General features: G+C 40.4%; 4 protein-coding genes across 12 annotated transcripts in view; 2 read left to right on the top strand and 2 right to left on the bottom strand.

Moving 5' to 3' along the window:
- The first annotated feature begins 3,641 nt into the window (after window positions 1–3,641).
- Window positions 3,642–8,758, top strand: vps26b (VPS26, retromer complex component B). The gene is made up of 6 exons (XM_040008902.1): window positions 3,642–4,351; window positions 4,801–4,957; window positions 5,674–5,838; window positions 6,118–6,293; window positions 6,376–6,518; window positions 7,649–8,758. The coding sequence occupies exons 1-6, from the start codon at window positions 4,129–4,131 to the stop codon at window positions 7,784–7,786; spliced, it is 1,002 nt and encodes a 333-aa protein (XP_039864836.1). The 5' UTR covers window positions 3,642–4,128; the 3' UTR covers window positions 7,787–8,758.
- A 305-nt stretch (window positions 8,759–9,063) lies between these two features.
- thyn1 (thymocyte nuclear protein 1) lies at window positions 9,064–15,366 on the bottom strand. 9 transcript variants are annotated; one of them, XM_040008904.1, is made up of 9 exons: window positions 13,818–14,108; window positions 13,431–13,513; window positions 13,054–13,156; window positions 11,719–11,888; window positions 11,567–11,635; window positions 11,325–11,417; window positions 11,158–11,253; window positions 10,932–11,082; window positions 9,064–10,847 (listed from the first exon to the last, which is right to left on the bottom strand). In XM_040008904.1, exons 2-9 carry the CDS (start codon window positions 13,503–13,505, stop codon window positions 10,801–10,803), a joined length of 804 nt encoding a protein of 267 aa, XP_039864838.1. In that variant the 5' UTR covers window positions 13,506–13,513; window positions 13,818–14,108; the 3' UTR covers window positions 9,064–10,800. The 9 variants fall into 9 exon arrangements, with proteins under 9 accessions (XP_039864838.1, XP_039864837.1, XP_039864844.1 ...); XM_040008903.1 differs by having other exon boundaries at window positions 13,861–14,108; XM_040008910.1 differs by having other exon boundaries at window positions 13,054–13,112; window positions 13,861–14,103.
- Window positions 15,052–19,800, top strand: acad8 (acyl-CoA dehydrogenase family, member 8). The gene is made up of 11 exons (XM_040008901.1): window positions 15,052–15,195; window positions 16,134–16,234; window positions 16,455–16,624; window positions 17,238–17,347; window positions 17,493–17,569; window positions 17,651–17,788; window positions 17,878–18,013; window positions 18,436–18,533; window positions 18,643–18,795; window positions 18,895–18,997; window positions 19,132–19,800. Exons 1-11 carry the CDS (start codon window positions 15,081–15,083, stop codon window positions 19,185–19,187), a joined length of 1,257 nt encoding a protein of 418 aa, XP_039864835.1. The 5' UTR covers window positions 15,052–15,080; the 3' UTR covers window positions 19,188–19,800.
- A 917-nt stretch (window positions 19,801–20,717) lies between these two features.
- esamb (endothelial cell adhesion molecule b) overlaps window positions 20,718–25,784 on the bottom strand; it is a 51,071-nt gene continuing 46,004 nt past the window's right edge. Inside the window, exons 5-7 of the mRNA XM_040008900.1 lie at window positions 22,616–22,738; window positions 22,386–22,515; window positions 20,718–21,236 (exon numbers count right to left, since the gene is read on the bottom strand). Coding sequence (XP_039864834.1) covers window positions 20,765–21,236; window positions 22,386–22,515; window positions 22,616–22,738 — 725 coding nt within the window. The 3' untranslated portion in view covers window positions 20,718–20,764. The remainder of the gene's footprint in view (window positions 21,237–22,385; window positions 22,516–22,615; window positions 22,739–25,784) is intronic.

The raw sequence follows: 25,784 nt of genomic DNA, 5'->3' as shown, positions 1-25,784 counted from the left end.
TTTTTGGAGTCTCAAATGTTTTGATGGATTTTGTCCAGATGATTAAAGTGAAATATAGAGATACACAGACAAACAAGGTTTCTGTGTAGTGAGGGGGAAATCACGCATAAACACAAACATAGCTTGTCCATGTTGACTCAATCCAGAAATGTTTTTTGTGGTCCTCCTATTGCAGCTCTCTCTGCAAGAGACTCTCCTGCCTGGCAGCACAATCTCACCCTTGCCTCTTTAACTTTGTTTCCAAACCTCTCAACCTGAACTCAATCCCTCTGATACTCATTTCTAATCCTGTGCCTCCTGGTAAATCAGCAAAAATCTTCACCATCTCCGGCTCAACCTCCTGTGTTGTTTTTACGGCCGCCGTCTCACTACCATCACAACACATGACAACACACAAATTATATATGCAAGTCAAAAAATCCGGAGTGGAGGAAAATTAGTGCAGGTATTACAGTAAAATGAAAAAGCTTTTTGAAATCAGTTGGCTCATAGTTTTGTAGACATCCAGAGTTTCATTGAAGCGCCAATCAACGCTTCATTAGGCAAGTTGTAATTATTATCATTATTCCAGTTTTTCTGAATTGCTAAAACACATTTGCTGAAACCTCCACCCATTTTCTCAAAACCTTAAACAGAACTACATTCACAAAACCTCAGATTCTTCTGTCAGAATCAAACTATCACTTCAAAATCAGTTATGCTGTGTTCAAAACCAAATGATGTTTTTACACAGCAAGTAAAAATATATTTACCACAGAATATTCGTTAGACACTACATCAGATAATTGAAGATACGGCATTCAGGGCATGTAGTTACCAGCAAATATTTAAGTGTATTTAACAAATGACCATAATTAGAATGATATGAAGTGCTGAATGTAGATAACAAAAACGAATGAATTAAAAATAAAACTAAATTAAAAGCACATTTCTGTAATTCACAGATTCATTCCACATCATCATGTCTTTGTGTGGGGCCAGTCCAGAGGACTTCATCCACATCATCCACATCACAGGCAATATTCTCCCATGCCAGGCAACATAAGAAAAACCTTCTTGAGTGCAGAAGCCAGCATTGACTAGACTCCAAAGTTGTCCCATCACAGGTGTGTTCTATTGCCTCCAGTAAAGTTTCCCCAGTGTAGGGCTGCCGGTCATAGACCTTCCACCTCCACGCAGAGAAAAACTCTTCTGTTGGATTCAGGATGGGGCTGTAAGGTGGAAGGGAAATGTTTATAAAGCGCTGGTTGTTTGTGAACCATTCATGTATCAGGACAGCACAGTGAAAGTTCACATTGTCCCAAACAATGACATATTCAGGTTGCACTGCTTGTTGATCCAGCTGTTCACGTGCAACCATGATATCCTGTAGATGACCCAGAAATGTAAGGAGATGTGCAGTGTTATATGGCCCCAGGTTTGCATGACAGTGGAGAGCCCCGCAGTTACTTTGCCACCATGCTGGCCAGGGACTTCCACAATGGCATGTTGACCAATTATGTTCCTGCCTCTCCGCCTCCTTTTTGCCAGATTGAATCCTGCTTCATCTATGAAATTATATTCATGGGTCCTTTTCATGAAATCCAATTCAAATCCTCTACAGTAGTGTACTATAAGTTATACAGAAAGATGAAATAGTGTATTTACAGTATACACATTTCATTTATGTACATTACAATATAGCATAATAGTAAGTCTATGGGCATAGAATTCTAAGCGTCGCTGCTGAAAGTGTGTGTAGATCGCACATACTGATGACGTAGAACTCTTGTGTAGTTTCGCTCAAAAGTCAATTGTGAGTTGCTGCGTGCGAAAGATGACAGCTGTGTTGGAGTTGTGTTCACATTTTGCTTCCAGTGCCAGTGGAAGCGGAGCGGTTGGTCCTGGCTCAGCTTCGGCGCCTAATAAGCTCATCACTGGACCCACTTCAGTTTGCCTACCAGCCTGGGATTGGAGCGGATGATGCCGTCATTCACCTCCTACATCGTTCCCTCGCTCACCTGGAGACCGCTGGGAGCACTGTGAGAATCATGTTCTTTGATTTCTCCAGTGCCTTCAACACCATTCTTCCCTCGGTTCTAAAGGACAAGCTGGTGAACTCTGGAGTGGACCATCACCTCACTACCTGGATCCTGGACTACCTCACCGACCGACCACAGTATGTGAGGACTCAGGGCTGTGTGTCGGACAGGGTCGTCTGCAGTACGGGGGCCCCACAGGGAACGGTTCTGGCTCCGTTCCTCTTCACCATCTACACTGCAGACTTCTCCCACAATTCCACCCAGTGCTTCCTGCAGAAATTCTCTGATGACTCTGCAATAGTCGGCCTCATCACTGATGGGGACGACAAGGAGTACAGAGGTCTGACCCAAGACTTTGTGGACTGGTGCCAGCTGAACTACCTCCAGATCAACGCCAGTAAAACCAAGGAACTGGTGGTAGACTTCCGCAGGCACAAGCATTCTCCACTGCAACCACTGAACATCCAAGGTATGGACATTGAGGCTGTGGACAGCTACAGGTACCTTGGTGTTCATCTGAACAATAGACTGGACTGGACTCATAACTCAGACGCCCTCTACAGGAAAGGGCAGAGCAGGCTGTACCTGCTGCGGAGACTCAGGTCGTTTGGAGTGGAGGGCCCACTCCTGAAGACCTTCTATGACTCTGTTGTGGCTTCTGCTATCTTTTATGGCGTGGTCTGCTGGGGCGGCAGCATCTCTGCTGGGGACAGGAAGAGACTGAACAGGGTGATCCGAAGGGCCAGCTCTGTTCTAGGATGCCCTCTGGACCCAGTGGAGGTGGTGAGTGACAGGAGAACGGCGGCTAAGCTGTCATCCCTGTTGGACAACATCTCCCACCCCATGCAGCAGACTGTGACAGCACTGAGCAGCTCCTTCAGTGGGAGACTGCGGCACCCACGGTGTGGGACGGAGAGATTTCGCAGGTCTTTCCTCCCCACTGCTGTCAGACTCCATAATAAAGACTTTAACTGATCAAGCACATACATCCACACATGTGCAATAATACTAAGTGCAATAATCCTTTCTGTCATCGTTGTATTTTTTACTCAGTTGTATATAGTATTTGTATTTGTATTCTATTTTTATCTTATTGTATATTTATTTTATTTTATTCTACTGTATATAGTATTTTATTCTATTCTGTACAGTTGTGTACTGTATTTATTCTTATTGTATTCTAATTTTTGCCTCATAACTTTTGCACTGTCCACTTCCTGCTGTGACAAAACAAATTTCCCACGTGTGGGACTAATAAAGGTTATCTTATCTTATCTTATCTTATCTTAAATATAATAGCATTCATACATACTACATACGCTGTACATAATAATAATAATAATAATAATAATAATTATTATTATTATTATTATTATTATTATTATTATTGTTATTATTATTAACTTCTGATAATTTAAGTATTTTCATAATTTTTGCTAATGGTTTGAAAGTGCTTATAAATGTTTATATTGTTTGCATGAGTGTAGTATTGTAATGCAATTTATTTATATTTCTTTTCCTTTTAACACTTGCAGGTCTTAAACACGCTGTAGTTCAAGCATAATCGCTTTTAGTGCCTAGCGACTTCCGCGCCTTTCTTTCCGCTTTTACTGTGAAAAAACGCCACCCGGAAGTAGTTCAGCTAACGCAGGTAAAGAAAGCTGGTGTTACATCCTGGTCGTTTGACAGCGTTCGTCGTTTTATCCCCAGAAAACAAACATGTAAGATACATTTACGCGGCGAGCTCTGTGTGAACAGCAGACCCATCCGTCGCTGCTTCGGGCTGTTTATCGGTGAGATCCAGGCTCAGCAACGGAGAGCAGAAAAAAAGAAAACGGCTAATCACGATACTGTGTGTTTTAGCATCGAAGCGCTAATTTGCTTGACATGTAGCTCGTGTGGAGGTTTCTGTGACATATCTTGAGACTTTTTAATGTCAGTCGGTGTAATTCGTGCTACGAGAAGCAGCCAAGCTCGCGCACTCCGCAGGCCTTAGCGTGCGCTTGTTTTCTACTTTGAAAGGTTAGCAGGTTCGGTGCAGCGTGCTAACAAGTCAGTTAACTCGCACTTAGATAAGATAAAGAGTTAGCGAGGACGCAGCATTATAATGAGTTTCTTTAGTTTTGGTCAAAGCGCAGAAATCGATGTTGTCCTGAATGACGCCGAAACGAGGAAGAAGGTTGAACACAAAACTGAAGATGGGAAGAAAGACAAATATTTTCTTTTCTACGACGGCGAGACTGTCAGTGGAAAGGTGAATGTGACGCTGAAGAACCCCGGAAAGAGGCTGGAGCACCACGGCATCAAAATTGAATTTGTGGGACAAATAGGTATGTAAAAATAGCAGCGAGTGATAGACTGTGGGGTGAAGAAACATGGAGGCATCCCTCAACAGTGAAACAAACAGATGCTTCAGTTTTCAACTTTATATTAGACATGAAAGGAAACACAGGGGGCCACATATTACACCTGTGTAGACCTGTTTCAGATCACCTGTAAGCTGCACTCTAGTGTCCTTAATCTGCTGCAGCTGGACTTTTAAAAGTTCCAGCAGTGAAATTGTAAGCAACACAGACAATCTCTGCTTGAGTGTTACATTTGTGAAAGAGCTGTGTGAAAACTTGGACACATAAATAGATTTTAAGAAGTAAAATTCACATGGTATGGCTTTCTGGCCACTAAAATCAATTACGAGTCCAAGAGCTCAGTTGTATCCAAAATCGTGCACAGTATAGTTTCTTTTTTTTTTTTTTTAATACTGTCTTTCCTCTTGTTCTAGAGTTGTATTACGACAGAGGAAATCATCATGAATTTGTTTCCCTGGTGAAAGATCTCGCAAGACCTGGTGAAATAACTCAGTCCCAGACCTTTGACTTTGAGTTCACTCATGTTGAGAAACCTTACGAGTCCTACACAGGCCAGAATGTCAAGCTAAGGTAAGTTTGATCCTTCACTGTCGTTTTGTCAGCAGTACAGTGAGCGCGTTACTTGTTAACCTGCCTGTCATGTGGTTGCACTTAAACTGAGCAGTTTTCAAGCTTGATGTTGCCCACATTTGACTTGCAGTACATGCACGCTGCTCAGACCAATGACGGTGGAAGTGAGTAACGTTAAATCATTACAGTGTCAACAATCGAGGGGTGAAAAGTGAACTGTGACGACTTAATATGTGTTGCAAATGTTTGACAAGGGCTAGACTGTGAATGCTTGAAGACAGCTGCAGATCTTTCGGGGTATTCTTTGTATGCAGTGATAAGTACCTATCAAAACGTGTCCAAGGTGAATGGGTAATAGGGTTGGACTCTGTTAATTGAATGAACAGAAAACGCTTTAAACTTGACTTGAAGGTGTCAGATTGACCATGGTGAGCCCTGTCCACCACCAAAGGTTCCTACAGATGAATGCGACAGCGTCATAGCTGGTAGGGCACTGGGAGAAGGTAGGCTTTTACCAGTGTAAGAGGTGGCAGCATTATGAATATGCATTTCAGTGTTGCAACCAGACATCTGGTTGAGTCTTTGTCATGAGGTGGAGCAGTAAACGATAGGATAGGCAGGTGGATTTGACATTATGGTCAATTAGTGTGTAGTTGTGACTTTCTACTAAGGAGGAAATGGCACTTTTTTTCATTGCTTGTGTGCTTTATTTTCAGATATTTTCTTCGTGCCACGGTGATAAGAAGACTAAATGACATCACTAAAGAGATGGACATTGTGGTCCACACACTGAGCACCTATCCTGAGCTCAACTCCTCCATTAAAATGGAAGTTGGAATTGAGGACTGCCTCCACATCGAGTTTGAGTATAACAAATCCAAGTAAGGCTTGCAGGGCTGCAGCAAACCACTATCATTCACTTTTTTCCCTTGTTATGCTGTGTTTAAGAGTGAAATAGTTTTATACAGTATCAGCAAAACCATCTCTTTTTAAGTGAAAGATGCATTTATTTATTTAGAAACTGAACCAGTAGCTGAAACAATGATTGATTTATTATCAGTTTAAATGAAAAGCATGTACTGAACATTGTGCTTGTTAGTGACTAAACTGTAGATCTCATTCGCAGTTGTCGCCTGTGCTTTTCTTTTCTTTTTCTCCAGGTACCATCTGAAAGATGTAATTGTGGGGAAAATCTATTTCCTGCTGGTGAGAATTAAGATTAAACACATGGAGATTGACATCATCAAACGTGAGACAACAGGCACAGGCCCAAGCGTTTACCACGAAAATGACACTATTGCCAAGTACGAGATCATGGATGGAGCGCCGGTCAGAGGTAAACAAAAGTTATTCACAGTTTCAACAAGTCACACAATGCAAACACTGCTCAGCCTCTGAGAGTGTGTTTAACATTGCAGGAGAGTCCATCCCCATCCGATTATTTCTGGCTGGATATGATCTGACCCCCACCATGCGAGACATCAACAAGAAGTTCTCGGTGCGCTACTACCTGAACCTGGTTTTGATTGACGAGGAGGAGAGACGTTACTTCAAACAGCAGGTACGACTGGAAGCAAAACATCAGACAGCGTTTTTACATTTTTCTGAATCTTCTACTTCACTAGTTTAAAACTATCCATGTGAATGTGATTTTTAGTGCTCATTAGTCATTATGAAGGGCAGCTCTCAAACAGTATCCAGCTGGTGGATGTGGGCACAGCTGCAGTTGCTCTGCCTGGCTGACATTAGTGCAGCTGTGGCTGGATGTGGTTCTGATTTTGACTGCCTCTGTATTTCGATTGTGTCAGAGTGAAAGGACAGTGTGGCTTCAAGAGGAGGCTCAGCCTCCAACTACCACTGTAGGCACACAAAGCCGCCTGCATGTAGTCAATCAGTGCTACATCCTGTTGTGTCACAGCTGTAACTGTAATAACTGAAGCGTGCCTACAGCCAGGATGTAATGGCAGCTGAACCCTGTTTCACTAAGAAAGCTGGCGAACATCCTCCTGTTGTTTGCTTTCTAAATGTGGGGGTACAGGCTATGATAGAGCTGTGAGTGTGTAGTGATTCTGACTGTAGTTACAGCTAGCGCTACTGAATAATCAGAGGTGGGAACTGAGAGCAGGTTCCAACTGGTTCTGTTCTGAATTGTACTCCATCCAAAGCTTATGCCCCCCAGCTTATCAGTGCCTTTTATTAGTGCTGGCATGTTTTATTTATTTATGTCTTTTTTTTTTTTTTTCATGGCAGTGGAGCTGAAGAGATAATAGACCTGCTGCACTGGCACTAAAAAAAAAACAACAAAAAAACGAAATCCTGTGTAGGTGAAAATCGATCAATAATCAATAAAGAATCTGCTTGAAACCTCGAAACTGAACACCATCAGTAAAATCTTATCAATAGCAATTCTTAAACACAGTACCTTGTGTGCTATTGTGGAGCTCTGCTTTTTTCTGTGTTAGATAGTGAAAATGTTGCACTAGAAAACAAGTCTGACAGCGAATAAGAAGTAGTGGTGCTTTTATTGGTTGATGTCCCACTGACTGGTTCTAAAAGGCTAAAATCAATTATCAGTCACATTTGGAAAACTCTGTGCTCAGTTTGGTACCTTTTCTTTCATTTACAGGTCATGGGCTGAGGTGTTCTTCATGTCATCACCTTACATTTGTCTTTGATTTCTCTCCCCTCCAGGAAATCACACTGTGGAGAAAAGGGGACGTGGTGAGGAAAAGCATGTCTCACCAGGCTGCCATCGCCTCTCAGAGGTTCGAAGGATCAGCCGCTTCAGAGAGCGCACTGGAACAGGCTGCAAAAGAGGAGAGCGGGTAGAGCCGCAGCTCTCCTCTCACGGGACTCACAAAGGGTCTGCACTGGGGTGGTGGGGGGTACATGTGAACTGTACAACATCTGGAGAGGCAGCTGCTTTACTTGTAGCTGCTGCTTCTGGTAAAGAAAGAAGGGAGACCGACATACGGTAAAACTGTGTGAACTATGAAACAGTTTGCATGAGGCATTCAAATGGGCTTCAGGCTGCTGGTCCTATCCTTCCTCATTAATGCATTTTTTTTGGGGGGGGTTCTTTTTGGGAATCAAAGTAAACCCATGTCTTATTGTTCGCTGGGTAAAACCATGTGAAATTGAATTTTTAAGCCTTCTGTTTGTTACGTTCTAACACTTTTGGGATCAATTGATTTCTAATCTCATAATTATTTCAAACGAATGCTCATCAAGCGCATCTCCGACATTCCACGTTTAATGAATGCATTCCTAACATTGTTCTAAGGTCAAGAAATCCAAGATAACTTTGCACTGCTTTACCTTGCTGAACACATTTTTCTGTGTTTGTGTGTTTGCACAAAAAAAGGATGGAAGTGGAAACTCTAATCTCTCGCTGCTGTTTGAGTGAGAGAGCTAAAGTATTAATCCACACGTTTGTTTTTAAACCTGTAAATAAGGCCAGTTAAACCTGTTATCCTGTTTCCAGCTCGTGTACACAGACTATCTAGTACACAGTGCTACAAAATGACGTTTCATGTCCATAAGCTTTACCTCAGCATTCCAGTGGTGTTAGGAAAGGATGTCAAAGTGTTTGTCTTGAGGTCTGATAGTATGAAGTCTTCTGTATCCTCTTTATTAGAGACTTAAAAGTTGTGCCTACGTGTATCAAGCTAATTGAATCCTCCTGCCTCTAACATAATTTTAGTCTTTTAACCAGAGAAAGTTACAGTAGAACTATCTTTTGCAAAATGCTACTCGATTACTTCTTGTTCCCAAAAGTCTAATAAATTGATGCCAAATGAATTTAATTCTCTGTGGTTTTGTTGTGAAAATGAATGAATGTGTTGACTTAATGAACCTGAGCATTCATTAAGATGTACTTACAGCTAATGTAGTTTTATTTATTTAACATTCAACTGCTATAGAGTAGTGAGCAGATCTGCAACAGAGTGACGGAGGGGGATCAAGGTGCTGCAGTGGCCCCATCAAACTCCAGACCTTAACCTCTCTAAGAGCTGTGCATAAATGACTGCCTGCAAACCTAAATAAACTGAAGCAATGCTGTAAAGAAGAGTGAGCCAAAATCCCTCCACAATGTGAGAGACTGATACAGACAATAATCAGTTTATTGGTGCTGAAGGTGGTTTTACAAGCTACTGAATGATACGATATACTTCAGTTTTTCACATACACATCGTGACTGTACAGTTTGATATTTTTTTTTAAGTTCTCATGAGTTGCAAAATTAGTGGATTTTTATTTTGAATTTCTCATAGGAAAATGTCCTTCCATCCATTCTCTTCCACTTTTTCTCATCAGGGCTGGATCTATCCCAACTATCATAGGGCAAGAGTCAGGGTATACCCCGGACAGGTCACCAGTCTGACGCAGGGCAATTTAGAACGACCAATTAATCTAACCCTACCAACTGCATGTCTGCAAAACATGGGGTAGGGTAGGGTTAGGTTAAACCAGAGACCTTATGCAAACATGGGGAGAACATACAAACCACGCACAGAAGCCCTGGCTAGATGTTGGAGGCGAACTCAGGACCTTCTGAGGCAACGGTGCAAGCAAGCCACAGCAACTTCTGCTGGACCACATATTCATTATGAGGACATTTCCACAAAAGACATTGTCTGTATATCAGTTTTATCTGTTTTATAACAGATTTCTACGTTCTGGTGGGTTCTTAGGAGATCCGTGTCAAAATTATAAGTTTTATCTTAACAACAGTAACATCAGGTGAAAGAGGACATGCATGCATGTGCTTTGAGGTGTAATTTAAACACGTAAAGGGAAAGGTTTCAACTAAAGACGAGGCTTAAAACTTAAAGGTGATGTTATCCTAATGTGACAACCAGAGCGAAGGAGACAATGTTTCATAAAACTATGACTGTGGAAAAGACCACAGAAGATATCAACACACTGATTCAGTCATTAGCGCTCTGGAGCTTTGTGACCCGAGCCCTGGGGCACACTTCATGAGTGGAAACACACAGTGTGCCCCAGGGCTCGGGTTCCAAAGCAGGCTGGGCTTTTTCAGCCACTGCTGTTCAAAGTAGCTATTTTGCATCAACATACACAATTATTCAAGTAAATCAATTGGAAATAGTTAATAAAAACTATTTAAATAACAGTGATGTCAGTTAGGAGATAAACGGTGCTACACCATCTGACTGACTCTGACAGATATAATACAGGAGTTGTTGTTGTGGCATCGGGCTGCAGCAACAGCATTAATATTTCCAAACCAGCATCTCATCAGAGGTTATATAAGGTACTTTTCAGCATTCAGCACATTAAATTCATTTAATGTGGGTCCCCCACAGTCTACAAAAAGGAAAATTTACCAAGAGCCCTTTGCATGTTGTTGTTTTTTTTTTTTTTTTTGCAATTAAGCAAATACCTGGAAGGCCATGGCACATAGGCTGTTTGTGGGTTTTATTTTCCCACTCACTCTGTCATCACAGGGCAGCAGTTGAGCACACAATGTCAAGTTATTCCCATGTGATAAAACGAGCGTTGAAAGGGTATCAGGAGTCGTAAAATATGCTGCCGTTTATAAATTATGAATTAAATAACGTCAATAAAATGATGCTTGACGCTACTCTGAGAGCAAAGGCCAGCCATAATTAATGCTGCTTCTGTTTATACTTTATAAAAGAGGCACTGCTTTCCATCCAGTTCCAAGAAACTCAAGTCATAACCACATGTTTGTGTTTTCACAGATTGAATCTGGACTATGATGTCTAATAAAAATATTTAATATCTTTAATAAACGTTAACAGTTACAGTGAAGCAATGGTACTTGTGATGATTTTGCTGCGTTGTGAAGTAAATCCTTACAGTGGCTCTTTGTCCTCCAGACTCAAGATGAAGTCAAACTCCTCTGCGAAGAAAGAAACAGTGTTCACAGCTATTTCTCTTTTTATTTGTTTATTTATTTACTTTTTTCTTTCCGCTTCTGTCATACCGGTGTTGAGAGGCTGCACAGAGAGCCTAGCCCTTGTAAAAAGCGCCATGTCCTTGAGGGGCCCCCCCTTAGCGCGATGCTGCAGGTGGTGCTTTTTAAGCTCCGACAGAGGAAGAAAACGCTTCATCATCCTTTGATACTGGACGTCTACCTGAGGGAGAAGAGAACAAGCTCAGCCTTCACGCTTGAGTCTTATCATTAACTGCGCTTAATGCGTTCAGCTTACCATGCTCCACTTGGGGTCGTCTGGTTTGCTGGTTGCATCATAATGCACATCTTTCCTGTCAAACTGAGTGTGGTCCACATAAGCTTCCTTCACAACCTAGAAAGAGGAAATGAAGCTGAACATCGGGCCCGTCTCGAGCTTTACCTAAATATAGAAGAGCGACTCACTTTCATGAGTCCTGCTATCCCCGGCTCCTTGCAGTTGCTGTGGTAAAAGAAAGCCAGCTGCCCCTCTTTCATCTGCCTCATGAAATTGCGTGCCTGCAGAAGATAAGCATAGCAAATTCAAAAATAATTTGCACAGTGGTGCAGTGAACAGAGACAGAAAAGCCCTTTCAGGAGTAGCAGCACATTGCTCCTTTTTTCAGATCAACATCTTCTTTTTGCAGGACTCGGTGCTGCAACTCTACCTGATAATTACGAACGCCATCCCAGCAGCTGGTCTGATCAGGCAGAGCCTTCAGGTCCTCGATGCCAAACTGCAGAGTGAACAGGAAGCATCAGACAAGTGAGACCAGCTCACACTTTAAAATGCGCTGACAAAGCTGGTGCTGCTCCATACCTTTACGTCGATGCCATTCTCAAAGCGGCTCTCGGGTTCAGACTTCATCAGCCAGCGACTGTACTGTGGAGAACCAGAAGACGCCGAGCTCTCGTCAGTTTTTCCACCAGAAGTTGCAGCTTTCCTCTTCTTCAAAGCTGGGGACACTGGCTCCCTGTCATCATCTTTGCCTGTGGTTTGGAAGCACTCTTTAGTTAAAACTGTGTTTACACGCACTCTTCGAGGGGTTGAATGTCACAATAATTTGGTGTTTTTAATGATTTCTTTGAACCGTTCTTTTTCCAGGGTGGAGTGATTGTACAGCATAAATCTGTGAGGACTTTAAAAAACAAGAACAAGCGCTTAAATTATAATAACAAGCGGCACTGGAGGTTCTGCAATGTTGTTAGTGAATTTCTTTGGCAGCACCCATTGGATTGACCAATACTCAGAACAATGGAAAAATCCAAGGAACTTAGTAAACATCTAATAAATAGAATTGTAGATTAACACAAGTTGGGAATGTCTCTTAGAAATGCAGATTCCAAAATAATCAGTGCAAACACAACTTTCCTGGGTTCTAGAAGAAGACCCACACGGTCACCCTCGCATGAGCAGAAATTGGTTCAGATGTTCAGGAACAACTAAAGGACCAAAAAGGTTCAAGCCTAACATGAACCGTAAACTAATGGAACAACGGGAAAACCGTCTACAGTGAAGTTAGTTTTACAGTGCCATGGACTAACTGTCAAGCATGGTGGTGGTAGCATCATGGGCACAAAGTAGATGGAATAATGAAGGAGGAGAACTATGTCCAAACTTTTCAACTTCACCTCAAATCAACCTGGACACAATTGAGTGTTTCAATCAGACAATGATGCCAAACACATGTGAAATCTGGTTTTGTAATGGATAAAGCAGGTTAACATTAAGCTTCTGGGATGGCCTTCCCAAAGCCCCAACCTAAACCCTATTGAACATTTTTGGACTATTTGAATGAACCCTTCTGCAAAAAAGAGTGGTCAAACATGCAGCCAGAATTATGCATGAAGTTTGTTGATGCCTACCCAAAGTGTGTGGTTGAGGTGCAGCTTGCTAAAGGACAGTCAACCAAATATTAGTGGGGGTGTTTGAATGCACTTGACTCATTATATAAAATTGAGACTAAATTCAAAATAAATTCACACTTGTGCACCCAATGGTTTTGGTTAATTAATTAAAGATGTAGCTATAAAATATTCTACCCTGGAAAATCATTAGAAATCCTGAAATTACTCTGAGATTCATGCCCAGGATGAGTGTACTAACCTTCTAATATCAGACAGGTGATTTTCTTCTGTGATTTGATTTACCTACCTGAACCTGTATTCCTTTTACTGACTCTGGCCTTTTTCTTTGGTGGCATCTCTTTGACTCTGTAAAGATCCACAAAAGGTTTGGATGGTTTGTTTCTGTAAAGCTTGTGATGGAAAAAACACAAGAAGTTTTAGGTATAACTTGTACTCTGGTAGCTCTCCCACCAAGAACTCAGACAATCAGCATTTTTTTCCTTTTATCCCCTAATGATTTCCATCCCTTATATTTATATCCATTTATACTTTTCTAAAGTTCATACAAAGTGTTGTTAACTGAAGAACATTAGGTTGGGTCAGTGTCTTGTCTCTTTATGTAACGGACTACTCTAAAAATCATTCAAAATGAGTCCAAGATCACATAAATTTGGCTTTATTTACCGGTAGTTGCGTCCAGCCGCAACTAATGTTGGTAAGCACAGTAGTCTTCCAATGAGCCGTGATTATCTTCTTCATGTAGGAAGCTTTAATTTGAGAAGTGTTACTAACATATATTTTTAATAACCACAGTTTACATCAGTAGTGGCAGACTGAAGGTTAGAAACACCTCAACTTAAATAACACAACCACAAATTGTATTTGGTGTGACTCAAGTGCTTGCTGTAACTAAAGAAAAACATACACTGCACTAGTTAACAATATTAATGCTGGTATTATTAAATGTTTTCTGAATAAGTGCTCTTATTTACATGTGTAAACTGCTTAGACACTAACAAGCAGCAGAAACACAGAAGCATCAGGAATGCGTGCAAACTAGACGTAACGCACCGTCCGGAGATAAACTCGGTAATAATCAGTCATGGAGTCGTACCTTCAGCTCCGCACAGCTCCAGCCATCAATCCCGCGGAAAAACCTGCAACACGTGACCTAAAAACCGTATAGGTGCACTCGATTTATTCTCCAGCCACTGCCGTGTGTCCGCTGTAGAAGCACTGCCGCCATATTGGTACGGGGAACACGTGACTATTTTCAGGCCTTTTGGTTTATTAGGAATTAAATTAATCGGATTTTATTGTCTATTTATTTTTCGTTTGCCTGTTTACTTCAGTTTTTATGACAATAACACCCCTTTATTATTATTATTATTATTATTATTATTATTATTATTATTAATATATTATTATTATTATAACCTACAAATAAACAGGGTGTAAGTTAAGTCAAAGTCAACTTTATTGTAAGTTTTCAGTGTGTACAGGATACACATGGAAACGACTAAAGTGAATCCAAAATAAAATTAATAGTCTGAGAATATGTGATAAAGAAAGTAAATATGAGGTTACAAAGTGTTATGTTATGTGTTAAAGCCTACAGAATTGTTGGTATTAATGTATAAAGGTTAAAAGGATTCTCAAAGCTATATACATTTATTCATTTATGCAAGCTTCACAATTTTATGGAAGCTTGTTTCCAAAATAAGTTTTGCCAGGCAGAGTGTAAATTGTAAAAATTTTTGATTAACTTGAGATGTTATTGATTTATTAAGACAAAATATTAACTTCTCAAGTTGAATTCTGAGATGTGAACCTGAAATATTCACTTACAGATGGCAAAATAAGTGAATACGTTAACAAAATAAAAAAATAAAAAATAAATCAGTGGTAGACACAAGCTTCCATCATTTACATTTCACATTTTAAATATCATTATTTAAAAAGATATACAATTAAAAAATAATGTTATGGACCCTACACTGTAGTGTAATAATCAAACTGGTCATGTCATACATCTGAATAAATAACAGCAAATAAATGCGGTGTTAGTTCAAAAACTTTTTCATAAGCATAATATCAATACTCACTTGTGTTATCTAGCATAAATTAATTACTTCATGTGATTAAACAAATCAAAGTAAAATTTCTAAACATGTATAAATGTTTAAAATATTTACTTTCAACATTTCGTTTAATTGAAACGAACCCCGTTTCAATATGGCACCTTTAAATGCGTAATACAAGCCGGAAGTGCGACTACAAACTACAATAACCAGCAGTCCCGCTGCCGAGTGACTCACCACTGTAGAGGTAAACATGGCTGCTGTAGGAGCCCTGTCGAGAATAGCCCGGCTGGGCTCCAGAATATGTAAAAATCGTGTAACGTTAAGCGGAAACTCACAGAGAAGAGGAATAGCCGCATGCATCGACCGTAAGTACCAGAAAACGAGATCCACTAGCTTTAAGTAATACAAGTAGCTCTAAAAACTCTGTTTCTTTCATTTACCTCATTGGACCTGAAGCAATGAAATGAACCAGCGACATGTTAAGTAGTCACACAGCTTTGTAGCAAACAAACGTGACTGCTGATTAAGATTAAAAAAAAAAAAAGAAGCTTATGCTACACATATTCAGCGCTTTTATTTACTTATTTATCGCAGCCGACTGTCATTGGTTGGTTTGTTAGATCTCAGCTCCAGTCGGAAGGCAGAGAAAGCTGCACGCCTCTCCTTAGCACCGCCCCTCTCTTTCGGATTATTCAACACCTAGATGTTATTTAAATCATCCTGGCTGTTATGTTGTAATGTGTTAGGTATAACAGGACATAATACTATATGATATTAGATGTTTTTCAGTTCAGTTCAATTCTATTTTATTTATATAGCACCATATCACAACACCATTTGCCTCAAGGCACTTTGTATTGTAAGGTAAGGATCCTACAATAATACAAAGAAAACAGAAAAAACCCAGCACTCATATGACCTCCTGTGAGCAAGCGCTTTGGCAGCACTAGGAAGGAAAAACTAGAAGGAGGACGAAACCTCCAGCAGAACCAGACTCGGGGAGGGGCGTCCATCTGCCACAGCTGGCTGGGGTTGAGGGACAAAGACAGGACAAAGACTGTGGAAGAGAGCTAGAGATTAATATAGGTTTATAAATACATAGTGAGTGAAAAAGGTGACTATTTCTATACTCTAAATTAATCTCTGTTTAACAATATGCTGTAGACACTTATGAGGGAATTCTTAGCCTGGGTTAAACGTGACCTGAGCCAGACTGTGAAGACATGAAATATGAACAGTATGTAATGGTTAAAAGCACACAGAGCAGTTTCTGTATTTAATGTCCTCCGCTCTTTGTCTGCAGCTTCCCACGGACTCACAGATGAACAGAAGGAGTTTCAAAAAGTGGCCTTTGACTTTGCAGCCAATGAAATGGCCCCACACATGGCGGAGTGGGACCAAAAGGTATGAGCTAGGAGGCTTAAAACACTGTTATTAATCAAACGTGAAAGCAACAGATGTGAGGGGTTCAAAACCATGTTTGCTCATATAAAGGCAATCTTTTGTATCAATCCAAAGTCCTGATCAGGAGGAAAAAAAAGTAAAAATAAGTATTAGGCAATAAGTAACTAGTAACAGCACTAGGCAGGGTGTGCTAATGGTTAGATGTTTCTTCCCCACTCAGGAAATCTTTCCAGTGGAGACGATGCGTAAAGCGGCCCAGTTGGGTTTCGGTGGTATTTACGTTCAGCCAGATGTCGGAGGATCTGGCCTTTCTCGGCTGGACACGTCGATCATCTTTGAGGCTTTGTCCACTGGATGTGTGAGCACCACAGCCTACATCAGCATCCACAAGTATGAATAATAAGATTATTTTGGTTGGGAGCATTTTTAAAAGACGCCATATTTACAGCAGGTGTCAGTTTGTCTGGATTATAGGAAGATGGGTACACTGTGGCCATAAAGGGATGAACGTGGTCGGTAACAATACTCAGGTTCGCTTTAGCATTTAAATAATTGGTACTTCAGCAGGCTGAACTGTTAATACAAGGCAGGATGGATCCATGCTTTCATGTTGTTCATGTCAAATGTTGAAGCTGAAATCGAGACTCAACAGACCAGGCAACATATCTCTATTATCCAATTTTGGTGAACTCGTGCGAATCCTAGCCTCAGTTTGCTGTACTTAGCTGACAGGAGTGGTACTCTGTGTACTCAGACCAGCACGTATTGTACCAACACCATCATTAAATCACATTTCTTCCAATCTGATGCTCAGTTTGAACATCACTGGGTCGACTCGACTGTGTCTTCATGTCTAAATGCACTGAGTTGCTGTCATGTGATTGGCTGATCAGATATTTGTGTTAACAAACAGTTGAAGTGGTATGCCTAACAAAGTGGCCAGAGAGTGTATGTTATTTATTTATTTGCATGTTAATCTCCTCTGTCCTCCTTATCTTTGCAGCATGTGTGCCTGGATGATAGACAGCTATGGCAATAAAGAGCAAAGGGAAAAGTTTTGTCCTGATCTCTGTTCTATGGAGAAGTTTGCCTCCTATTGTCTCACTGAACCAGGTGAGTCTGCATGCGAAAAGACAGCAGAGTTCTTTGTGTAAAATTATTCACAGCTGTCTATGTGAGAAATTCGTTTCACATGTATGTTGTTCTTCCACACATGTGAGTACTTTAGTTAAAGTTCAACCTGCGATCTTTGTTTTAGGCAGCGGCAGCGATGCTGCTTCTCTTCTGACCTCTGCTCAGCGGAAAAGCGACCATTACGTCTTGAATGGCTCAAAGGTAACTCAGACCTGTCTGTACACTCATGTCATTTAAGGTCTGTAGAAATGCAAGCTCCTCTAATTTCTTCGGCACTTTTAGGCCTTCATCAGTGGAGGAGGAGACACAGATGTCTACGTCGTGATGTGCAGAACTGGAGGTAAAGGACCTAAAGGTATCTCATGTCTGGTGGTGGAGAAGGGAACCCCCGGCCTCAGTTTTGGCAAAAAAGAAAAAAAAGTACGACTTCACAGTTGCGCCACTTTGGTGTTCAACCACTAGATGGCAGAATTGAGCCAATCACCTGTTAAAAACAATCTGTCCTCCAGGTGGGCTGGAACTCTCAGCCGACCAGGGCCGTGATATTTGAGGACTGTGCGGTTCCAGTGGCGAACCGGCTCGGTGAGGAAGGACAGGGCTTCAACTTCGCAATGAAAGGCCTGAATGGAGGCAGAATTAATATTGGTAAGGAGGAAAACACCACCCAAGTAGCCAAGCATCCAAAAACTGTGTCTTTTATACTTACAATCCAATGTAAATCTATATATTTTTTTAAAGCTAGAAGTAACAGTATGTAATCAGCATCATAATTGGGCTTCAACGAGCTTCGGGGGAAACAGATTTGTGCATAAATTGCGTGCAGCGTGCTTTTAAAGAAACCTTGAGTTGGTTAAGGCATGACGAATGGTTTCAGTAGATTTGGATTAACACACTTTTATAAACGAGCATGCCCTTGGTTATGACCAGTAGCAGTGGTTTGCTCAGTAATAACTCAGCTCAAACCGTCAGTATTTGTGGTCACACAGTATTTGGCATTGACATGAAGGCGTTTAAAACAAAGCCAAACAACTTACTCACCGGTTTTCCTCTAAATACTCTGCCACCAGCTTCCTGTTCTCTTGGGGCGGCGCATGCTTCTGTGCAGCTGGCGAGGGATCACCTGTTAGTGCGCAAGCAGTTTGGAGAAACACTCTCAAACAACCAGGTAAGCAGGTTCCTCCTGTTTTCAGTGTATTTAGTGAAAACTCAGTGAAACAGAATACTTGTCCTGCCACTGTTATTCACGCCCCCCCCCCTCTCTTTTCATATGGTAGTTTCTTCAGTTCAAACTGGCAGAAATGGCCACCAAGTTGGTTGCGTCTCGCCTTTTGATACGTGAAGCAGCGCAGGCGTTGCAGGAGGACCGCCCCGATGCTGTTGCCATCTGCTCCATGGCCAAGCTCTTTGCCACAGACGAGTGTTTTAATGTGAGCAGTGCTAAGGAAGATTAACAGTATTTGGCTAAAAAGCATGAAATGAACTATATTAAGTGATCTTTTATGTTTTTTCCTGCTTGTATTCAACAGATCTGCAACCAGGCTCTTCAGATGCACGGTGGGTACGGTTACCTTAAAGACTACGCAGTGCAGCAGTTTGTCCGGGACATCAGAGTCCACCAGATCCTAGAAGGTGAGGTTTTTTTTTCTCTCTTTAGCCTTTTTGTTTGTCTTTTGTCATATTTTAGTGTGGCTCCTTTGGTTTCATGTAAGGCAACTGTGATGCTGTTTTTCACCAGCTGTTTCCTGCTTTTGTTTCCCTTAAAGGAACCAATGAAGTGATGAGGATGATCATTTCCCGAAATCTGCTGTCGGAGTCGTGATAAAGCTCGTCCTCTGGATTTAAACTGACCATGTTGTTATGGTCTTCATATCTGGTTTGTTACAGTATGACTGGTGCTGCCCTGCACATCATAGTTTCAATGAATGTTTCCTCACTTGAGTGTATGTTCATCCACCCACCCTCCATCTAATAACCCTCGCAAATCATCATCATTGTCATAAATAAACCCTTTAGACTCCATGTTTGAATGTGGACACCACATCAGATGTAATGTAAGTTAGCACAACCAACTTCAGTGTAGTTTTTTCAATCCTTCTGTCACAAATCACCCTTGACACTCGTCTCCAACTGCTCCACCCTGCTGGCACTCCGTCTGTTGCTTTGAAGGGTTTACCCCAGGTAATTAAACTCATCCACCAGCGACGGAGAGATGACAGAGGAAAAAGTAATAAGAAAAAGTAACAGTTCATAAAATCCCAGCATCACTGTCCCTAAAGTGGTCTTTCAATCCTTATGTATATTCATGATTATTGCAATTTTACTGTATTTCATCCTTTTCTTTGCTTTTTGCAGAATTACAGAAATATGTCACAGGTGCTGTAAAGGTTATATAATGAAATGTTACACTCCAAATAAAGCTTTCTTAAATTGGACTTCATTTGCAGTTTAGCACCTTTAGGTTTTTGTTTCCATTAAATATGGAACTGATCAATATTTAGTCAAATACTGCAGAACATTTTATTGAAAAACAAAATTCCATCAACAGTCAGAACTGCATTAAAAGTGCTACATGTAGCATTTCAACATCAGAACATCATTGCAACGTTATCTCCAGAGTTCAGTGTAATTGAAATCATGAAAACAAACAAGCAGAAAACATTGGTCAGATATCGAAGATGGACGCTTTCTTGAGCGGTCTCCACTACTGGCTCTGCCATATGTTTGCAGTAATCTTGTTATACTCAACAATTTTAAGCAAAATAGTCAGAAACCATCGCCTTTAACACTTATACTCACTACTTTGGTTACATTCCAGCTACCATAACAAGCAAAATCATCACGTTTTGAGTCCTTATCAGTCTTCAACCCACACTGAAACCGTTTCCTGATGTGAACATGAATGTGGGCCAGAAATGTGAAACTCTAGAAACTATTTTCAGTGTCTGAATTGTGTGTTTTTGCTCTGAACGAGTGCAGTTAGCCTGAGAAAAGTGAACTTTACACATCCAGGTAAAATAACATAAAAATGAAATTAGAAAAATCTCTTTACAATGAAGTTGTAGAAATCATAGAAATGTAGCCAAAACATTGCACGACAATCGCGAGTAAACCATCCTGCTTGCTACGGTTTACAATATCACTGTATGCTGCTACGTAAAATCAACACTTCTTTTCGTTCTAAGCATGGAGATAAAAATATATTTCTCTTTAATGAGCCTGATCGCAGCATTTAAAAGAAAACTGAAATGAAGAACGCTGCACTGGTTCGTCAACAAACCGAAGGAAGAGTTTGTTCCAGTGAAGCACGTGTTTTTCCTTGTCTCTCAACCTATCAGGCCTTCACCGAGAAAGGGCGCTTCACTGCGAGGGATTCTCTGTCCTTTGCTTCCCACGCCGTTACACCAGTGATCCAGCCTGGCTTTGAGCAGGCACCATGACCGCAACAGCTCCCATGCGTGTCAGAGTGGAGGAACTAACTTGTGGGGACACAGTGAGTGGAGGTGCCATCTGAGGCTGCGCCCCCTCAGTTCTTTTGGGGTTGGTGACCGCAGGGCTCCTGAGAACCTGCGAAGGAGCCCCGTTTGCACTCGGAGGCCGCCTGTGTTTACGCGACGGCGTGCCTCCGATGTTGTAGCCAGGAAGCCCTTGTAAGGTATTGGCTTCTCCAGGGCGCAGCTGGTAGGCGTTGATCACTGAGCTCGCGTCTGAAGCTGATATCGGGGAGTACGGATAGTGGAAGTTGGGCTGATGGGTGTCTCGTGGTTGAGGGCTGGTGGCTATGGAGGATAACGTGCCATTCTTGGACATACCATCTGAGCCTGTGTTGCTCTTTGCCCATGACACTCGCTTTGGTGCCTGAGCGTCCTCCCTGCGGTAAAAAGCAAGGAAAGAGGGTGAAAGAAAAATCATTAAAAAGGAGACAGTAAACAAAACAGAAGTGAAGTGCTTCAAGTAAAACGATAACGGACACTGCAGCTGCAATACTGTCAACAAAACACATTGAGTGACAGTATTTTATACTCACATGATCTCCTAACAATCAAGCGCTTGTAAACTACTGATTTTAAAAGTGTTTAGTGTAAACGATGCTCTACTTACACAGTATCAGTTACAAAGGTTAAATGTTCAAAAATGCACAAAAACTAGGATAGCATGAAAACACAGATAACACATACTTGCTGAATCACTTCTTTGCATTACTGTAAACGGACTCTTAGAAGCAGAAGGCTTGTTATTTTTTTCCTTTGGAAAATTTGTGGGTACATTACACCGTGAGGTGGAGGGCACACATTATGGCGCTTACCATATCTTAGTGCAGGGGTTCTGGTTGGATGATGTGCAACACTGCACATTTCACACTGAGCAAAAGTCAGTTTAAAGCCCTGCTCCAAACAACTGGATTCAAAATAATGAGAAAAAACAGGATCTACCCTCTTCGACTCCAAATGACCTCTTTAGGATGAATAGGATGACTTTACTGTCACGTCGTGCTCAGAGACGACACACTCTACTTTCCATTTGTATCATCATCATTTTTTGGACACAGAAATTACATCTCACTACTCCACATTTCTGACAGTTGTCAAGAAATACATGATGTACACATAGACTGTATAAAGCCTTAGCTCCGGTGATATAAGCCTTTTAATGGTAAACTTCTGTTTGAAGACATGAGATGAGCATTTTAACCTTTATTTGGTGTTTTTAAACTGGAGAAGGGAAACTGGATGCTTATTGGCCAATGACTTGTTGATCACAAGTGATTAACCAATGAGAAAATCCAGGATAATCCTCCTTTTGGATTACATGGAATGACCAAAATTTACAAAACTGACATAATTTTACTATTCAACATGTCCTAAAACAAGGGAATAACATATTAAACCCATCAGCAATTTGTTTAATGATGTTTTTATTAGAATATAATAAGCCACGTATGGCGTCACTGTGATCTTGTAGAGGAATAAAAGAGGATTTAATGTGACAAAGTGCCCACTCTACAGACTGTGAAACTCACTTGATTTCATTGGCTATCTCCTCCTCTGTGTCCCCTCTCCTCCTCAGTATGAATATGAGAAACAGCACCATGGCCACCAGTCCCACCACTGACCCCAGAGTAGCTGCTGCAATCACACCTGTGTTGGAAGCTGAGAAATGTAACAAAGATGCAGTGGTGATTTCCCAAACAAACTTTTAAATACTCTGGGGTGAAGGAGAATAAAAGCAGAGTTCATGCTGTGTACATACAGGTGAAAACCTCCAGGTTAATGGAGCAGCTGTCGGAGCCGGCGGTGTTGCTGGCTCGACAGATGTACTTCCCTGACATGCTTTTAGTGAGGTTGCTCAGCCTGAGGGTACCGTGTCTCTCATCTGAAAAAAACAACTGTAGTTACACACTCTTCACAATCACATATTTATGTGATCTGAGCCAGGAAGAAGAAAAACGTCAAGGGAACTAATCACATGAACTTACTACAGTAACAGACTTACTATATATACACAATTACAATAGACTATAACTGGATTTATATTTATTAAAAATAAAAAGTTTGTTCGTTTACAACTTAGTTTTCTCTTAAACTTAAACATGGGATTCTTTCTAACAGTATCACAAGTATTATGTTAGTATCACTTTATTTATTTTTGTTGTTTTTTATATCATGCTAAGACTAATGTATTCAACATATCATTGCAGTGTTAATACAGAATATAATTATTGGCTGGCCATTATTGGCTGGTTTCCATTACTTAGTGGAGGAAAAGAAATGTTACATTGCTGCAATCTAACAACACTAGTCTGTTGATGCTGGACATGAGTTTTTGTTTTCATATTTTCTCACACATGCAGTGAGAGCATGTGCATCAGTCTCACAATCTGTTCCTCTTAGCACATCTGATCTTAAAATACTATGTTGCAGACGTAGGCTGTCGAAAAATAAACAAGCTTCATGCTGGACTTATCACAGCAAATCCTCTGAAATCCAATCTGAGACGTCATATCGCAGCACGCCTTCATTTGATCTCATTTTGATTCATGGCGGCAACTGACAGTAGGTGTGTTTGATTTTACTGGAAACCCTCCCCTGAAAAAGTGAGTGTAAAGCATTGAGTCAGTCACAAAGGGCAAAAGAAGTAGATTTAGTGGAAAGGTGTGAGCAAAATCCTTAATAATTATTCCCAAACTGCTCTAATCCCAAAGTTTTGGTTGGGCAAAGGCTGGCCTGAGCTTTGTTTTGTCTCTCCTGTTTCACTACTAAAAGGAGGGCTAAGGTAGGCAGATGTAATAATTTCTAAATCTGTTGTGTTTTCAATAAATACAGAAGAAGAAGAAGAAGAAGCTGACATATATCCTGCCCCTCTAGGTCTTAAAAAAACATTGAAATCAAAAGTGGAAATAAATTATGCCTATGCTTATTAAGCTTAAGACCAGCGTGTTAACATTATGCGTGAGAAATCAAAATAAACCCAAGAAAAACAGTTGTGGATAAGGATGATATGCACCTGTCCTGCTGTGATTATTTAATCCCTGGGCCTAAAAAACAGCTGTGAAGGCCCCAACCTAATTGTGACAGATTAGCCGCGTATCAGCTGACTCGTTTGGAGCAATTTCAAGCCTGCACAGTGATCACAGATCCCCGTGGCAACAGAGCTGCAGGGATCTGATGTTACAGTAAGTGCGACTTCATGTCAAGATGGGACCATTACTCATGTTATGCTGCCATCACTGCAAGGTCAATGAGCAGCATTTGTCAAAGCCTTGACACATGACATGTGACTCATGGAAACTGGCAGACTTTGCAGCTAATAGTACAGTCAGCTACCTCACGTGGCATATGTGCCCATCCAATGCAGGATTAGTTTGCGCAGCAATGTAAACAAACACGTTTAGTTTGGATGTCAGTAAAGGGTATAACATTAATTCTGACCTAAAGGGCTAAACAGCGATAAGCTGATAACATTTCGAGTAAGTAAGAAGCACAACTAAAACAGAAGCATAAAAGACACCTTTCCCTGTTTATTCAATCATATATCTATTAATTTCATGCCTATGTTTAAATGATATCCTTAGTATGAGGAGTGTCTCAAGAGTTTTTGGGCTGCAGTAACAATATTAAAACAGATACAGTATATAGGGCAAAAAAAAAAAATAGGTTTTTACAATAACATAATTTATTCTGACATCTTTGCACCATAAATCTAGATTTTAGGTGCCTATTTTACGCTTGAATAAGTCATAGGTTAGTGTTAAATAGCTAAAAAGGTGGCCAAAATTATTTTTTTATAAAATTATAAATATATATATATATTTTATTAAACCCTTTATAAAGCCTGGAGAACTTAGAACATCTGACTTCTTGGAGGCAATATTCTTTTTTCTTTTTTAAATGAGTGTTGGCTTGAGACTTTTACACAGCATATGTGCTGTAAAAAGCTACAGTGAACAGACAATATGTAATAATAATAATAATAATAATAATAATAATAATAACAGTAATGTTAGTAATAATAATAATAGTTTTACTTAGCTAAATAAGTAAAACTATTACCAGCAGAAACTGTTAGTTACTCGTATTGTAGCCTACTAATTTTATATTTTGCTATTAATAAACATTTATTTATAGCACACTAAACTGCAAATTGTATAGCATGGTTACAAAGTTTACATATCAAGTTAATGAGTTTAAACAGTTGAACAATTCCTTTGAGTTTTACAGTTACTCTGTTTCAAACTAGCTGCTGAACAAATTTCCAGCACATCAAGCTAAAGCTAATTAGCTACTAGCTAGCTAGCAAACATTAACTATTTTTTAAATCAATGACTGTATAAGATTTTTTTCAATATATGGTTTGAACATTGCTTGCTGTTTTTTTTTTTAAGTTTAAACTTTAATGTGTGATATTTAGGTCCTCTTGGATTAAGTCAGTTATTCTGTGTGCTAACTCGCTAACCATGAAAGCTAAAAAGTGACTGAAAGGGATACAGATAGTTTTATCCATATCTGCAAGAAAATCATATTCACGTTTTTCACACGTGAAATATTCATATATAAGTAATAAAATGTGAAAGCATATTAAATTTATACAATTTAGGGTTATTATTGACTATATTCATATTTATTTATTAACCCACATCATAGCTTAACTACACAATAATAAATTAACATAATCTTATAGTACACAGTTAAAAATTGCAATGGGATGACAGCTAAATCTAACACAACATACTGCAAAGATTTAAAGGACAAAGTCAACCCTTCCGCTTAATATTAATGAGGCTTGGAGGTTTAAAAGTCCTTGTCATGAGGGGTTAAAGTGGGATTTGGCAGGTGGGGGACACCAAGATCAGGTCTTAGTCTTAAGAATCACTTAGAAAAAGGGCACATAAGACATTGTTTTGTAAGCTCCAGTAGGTTTT

The sequence above is a fragment of the Simochromis diagramma genome, unplaced genomic scaffold (assembly GCF_900408965.1).
Source record: "Simochromis diagramma unplaced genomic scaffold, fSimDia1.1 OVJJ01000344.1, whole genome shotgun sequence".
Lineage (NCBI taxonomy): Eukaryota > Metazoa > Chordata > Actinopteri > Cichliformes > Cichlidae > Simochromis > Simochromis diagramma.
This window is presented reverse-complemented; position numbering and strand designations above follow the sequence as displayed.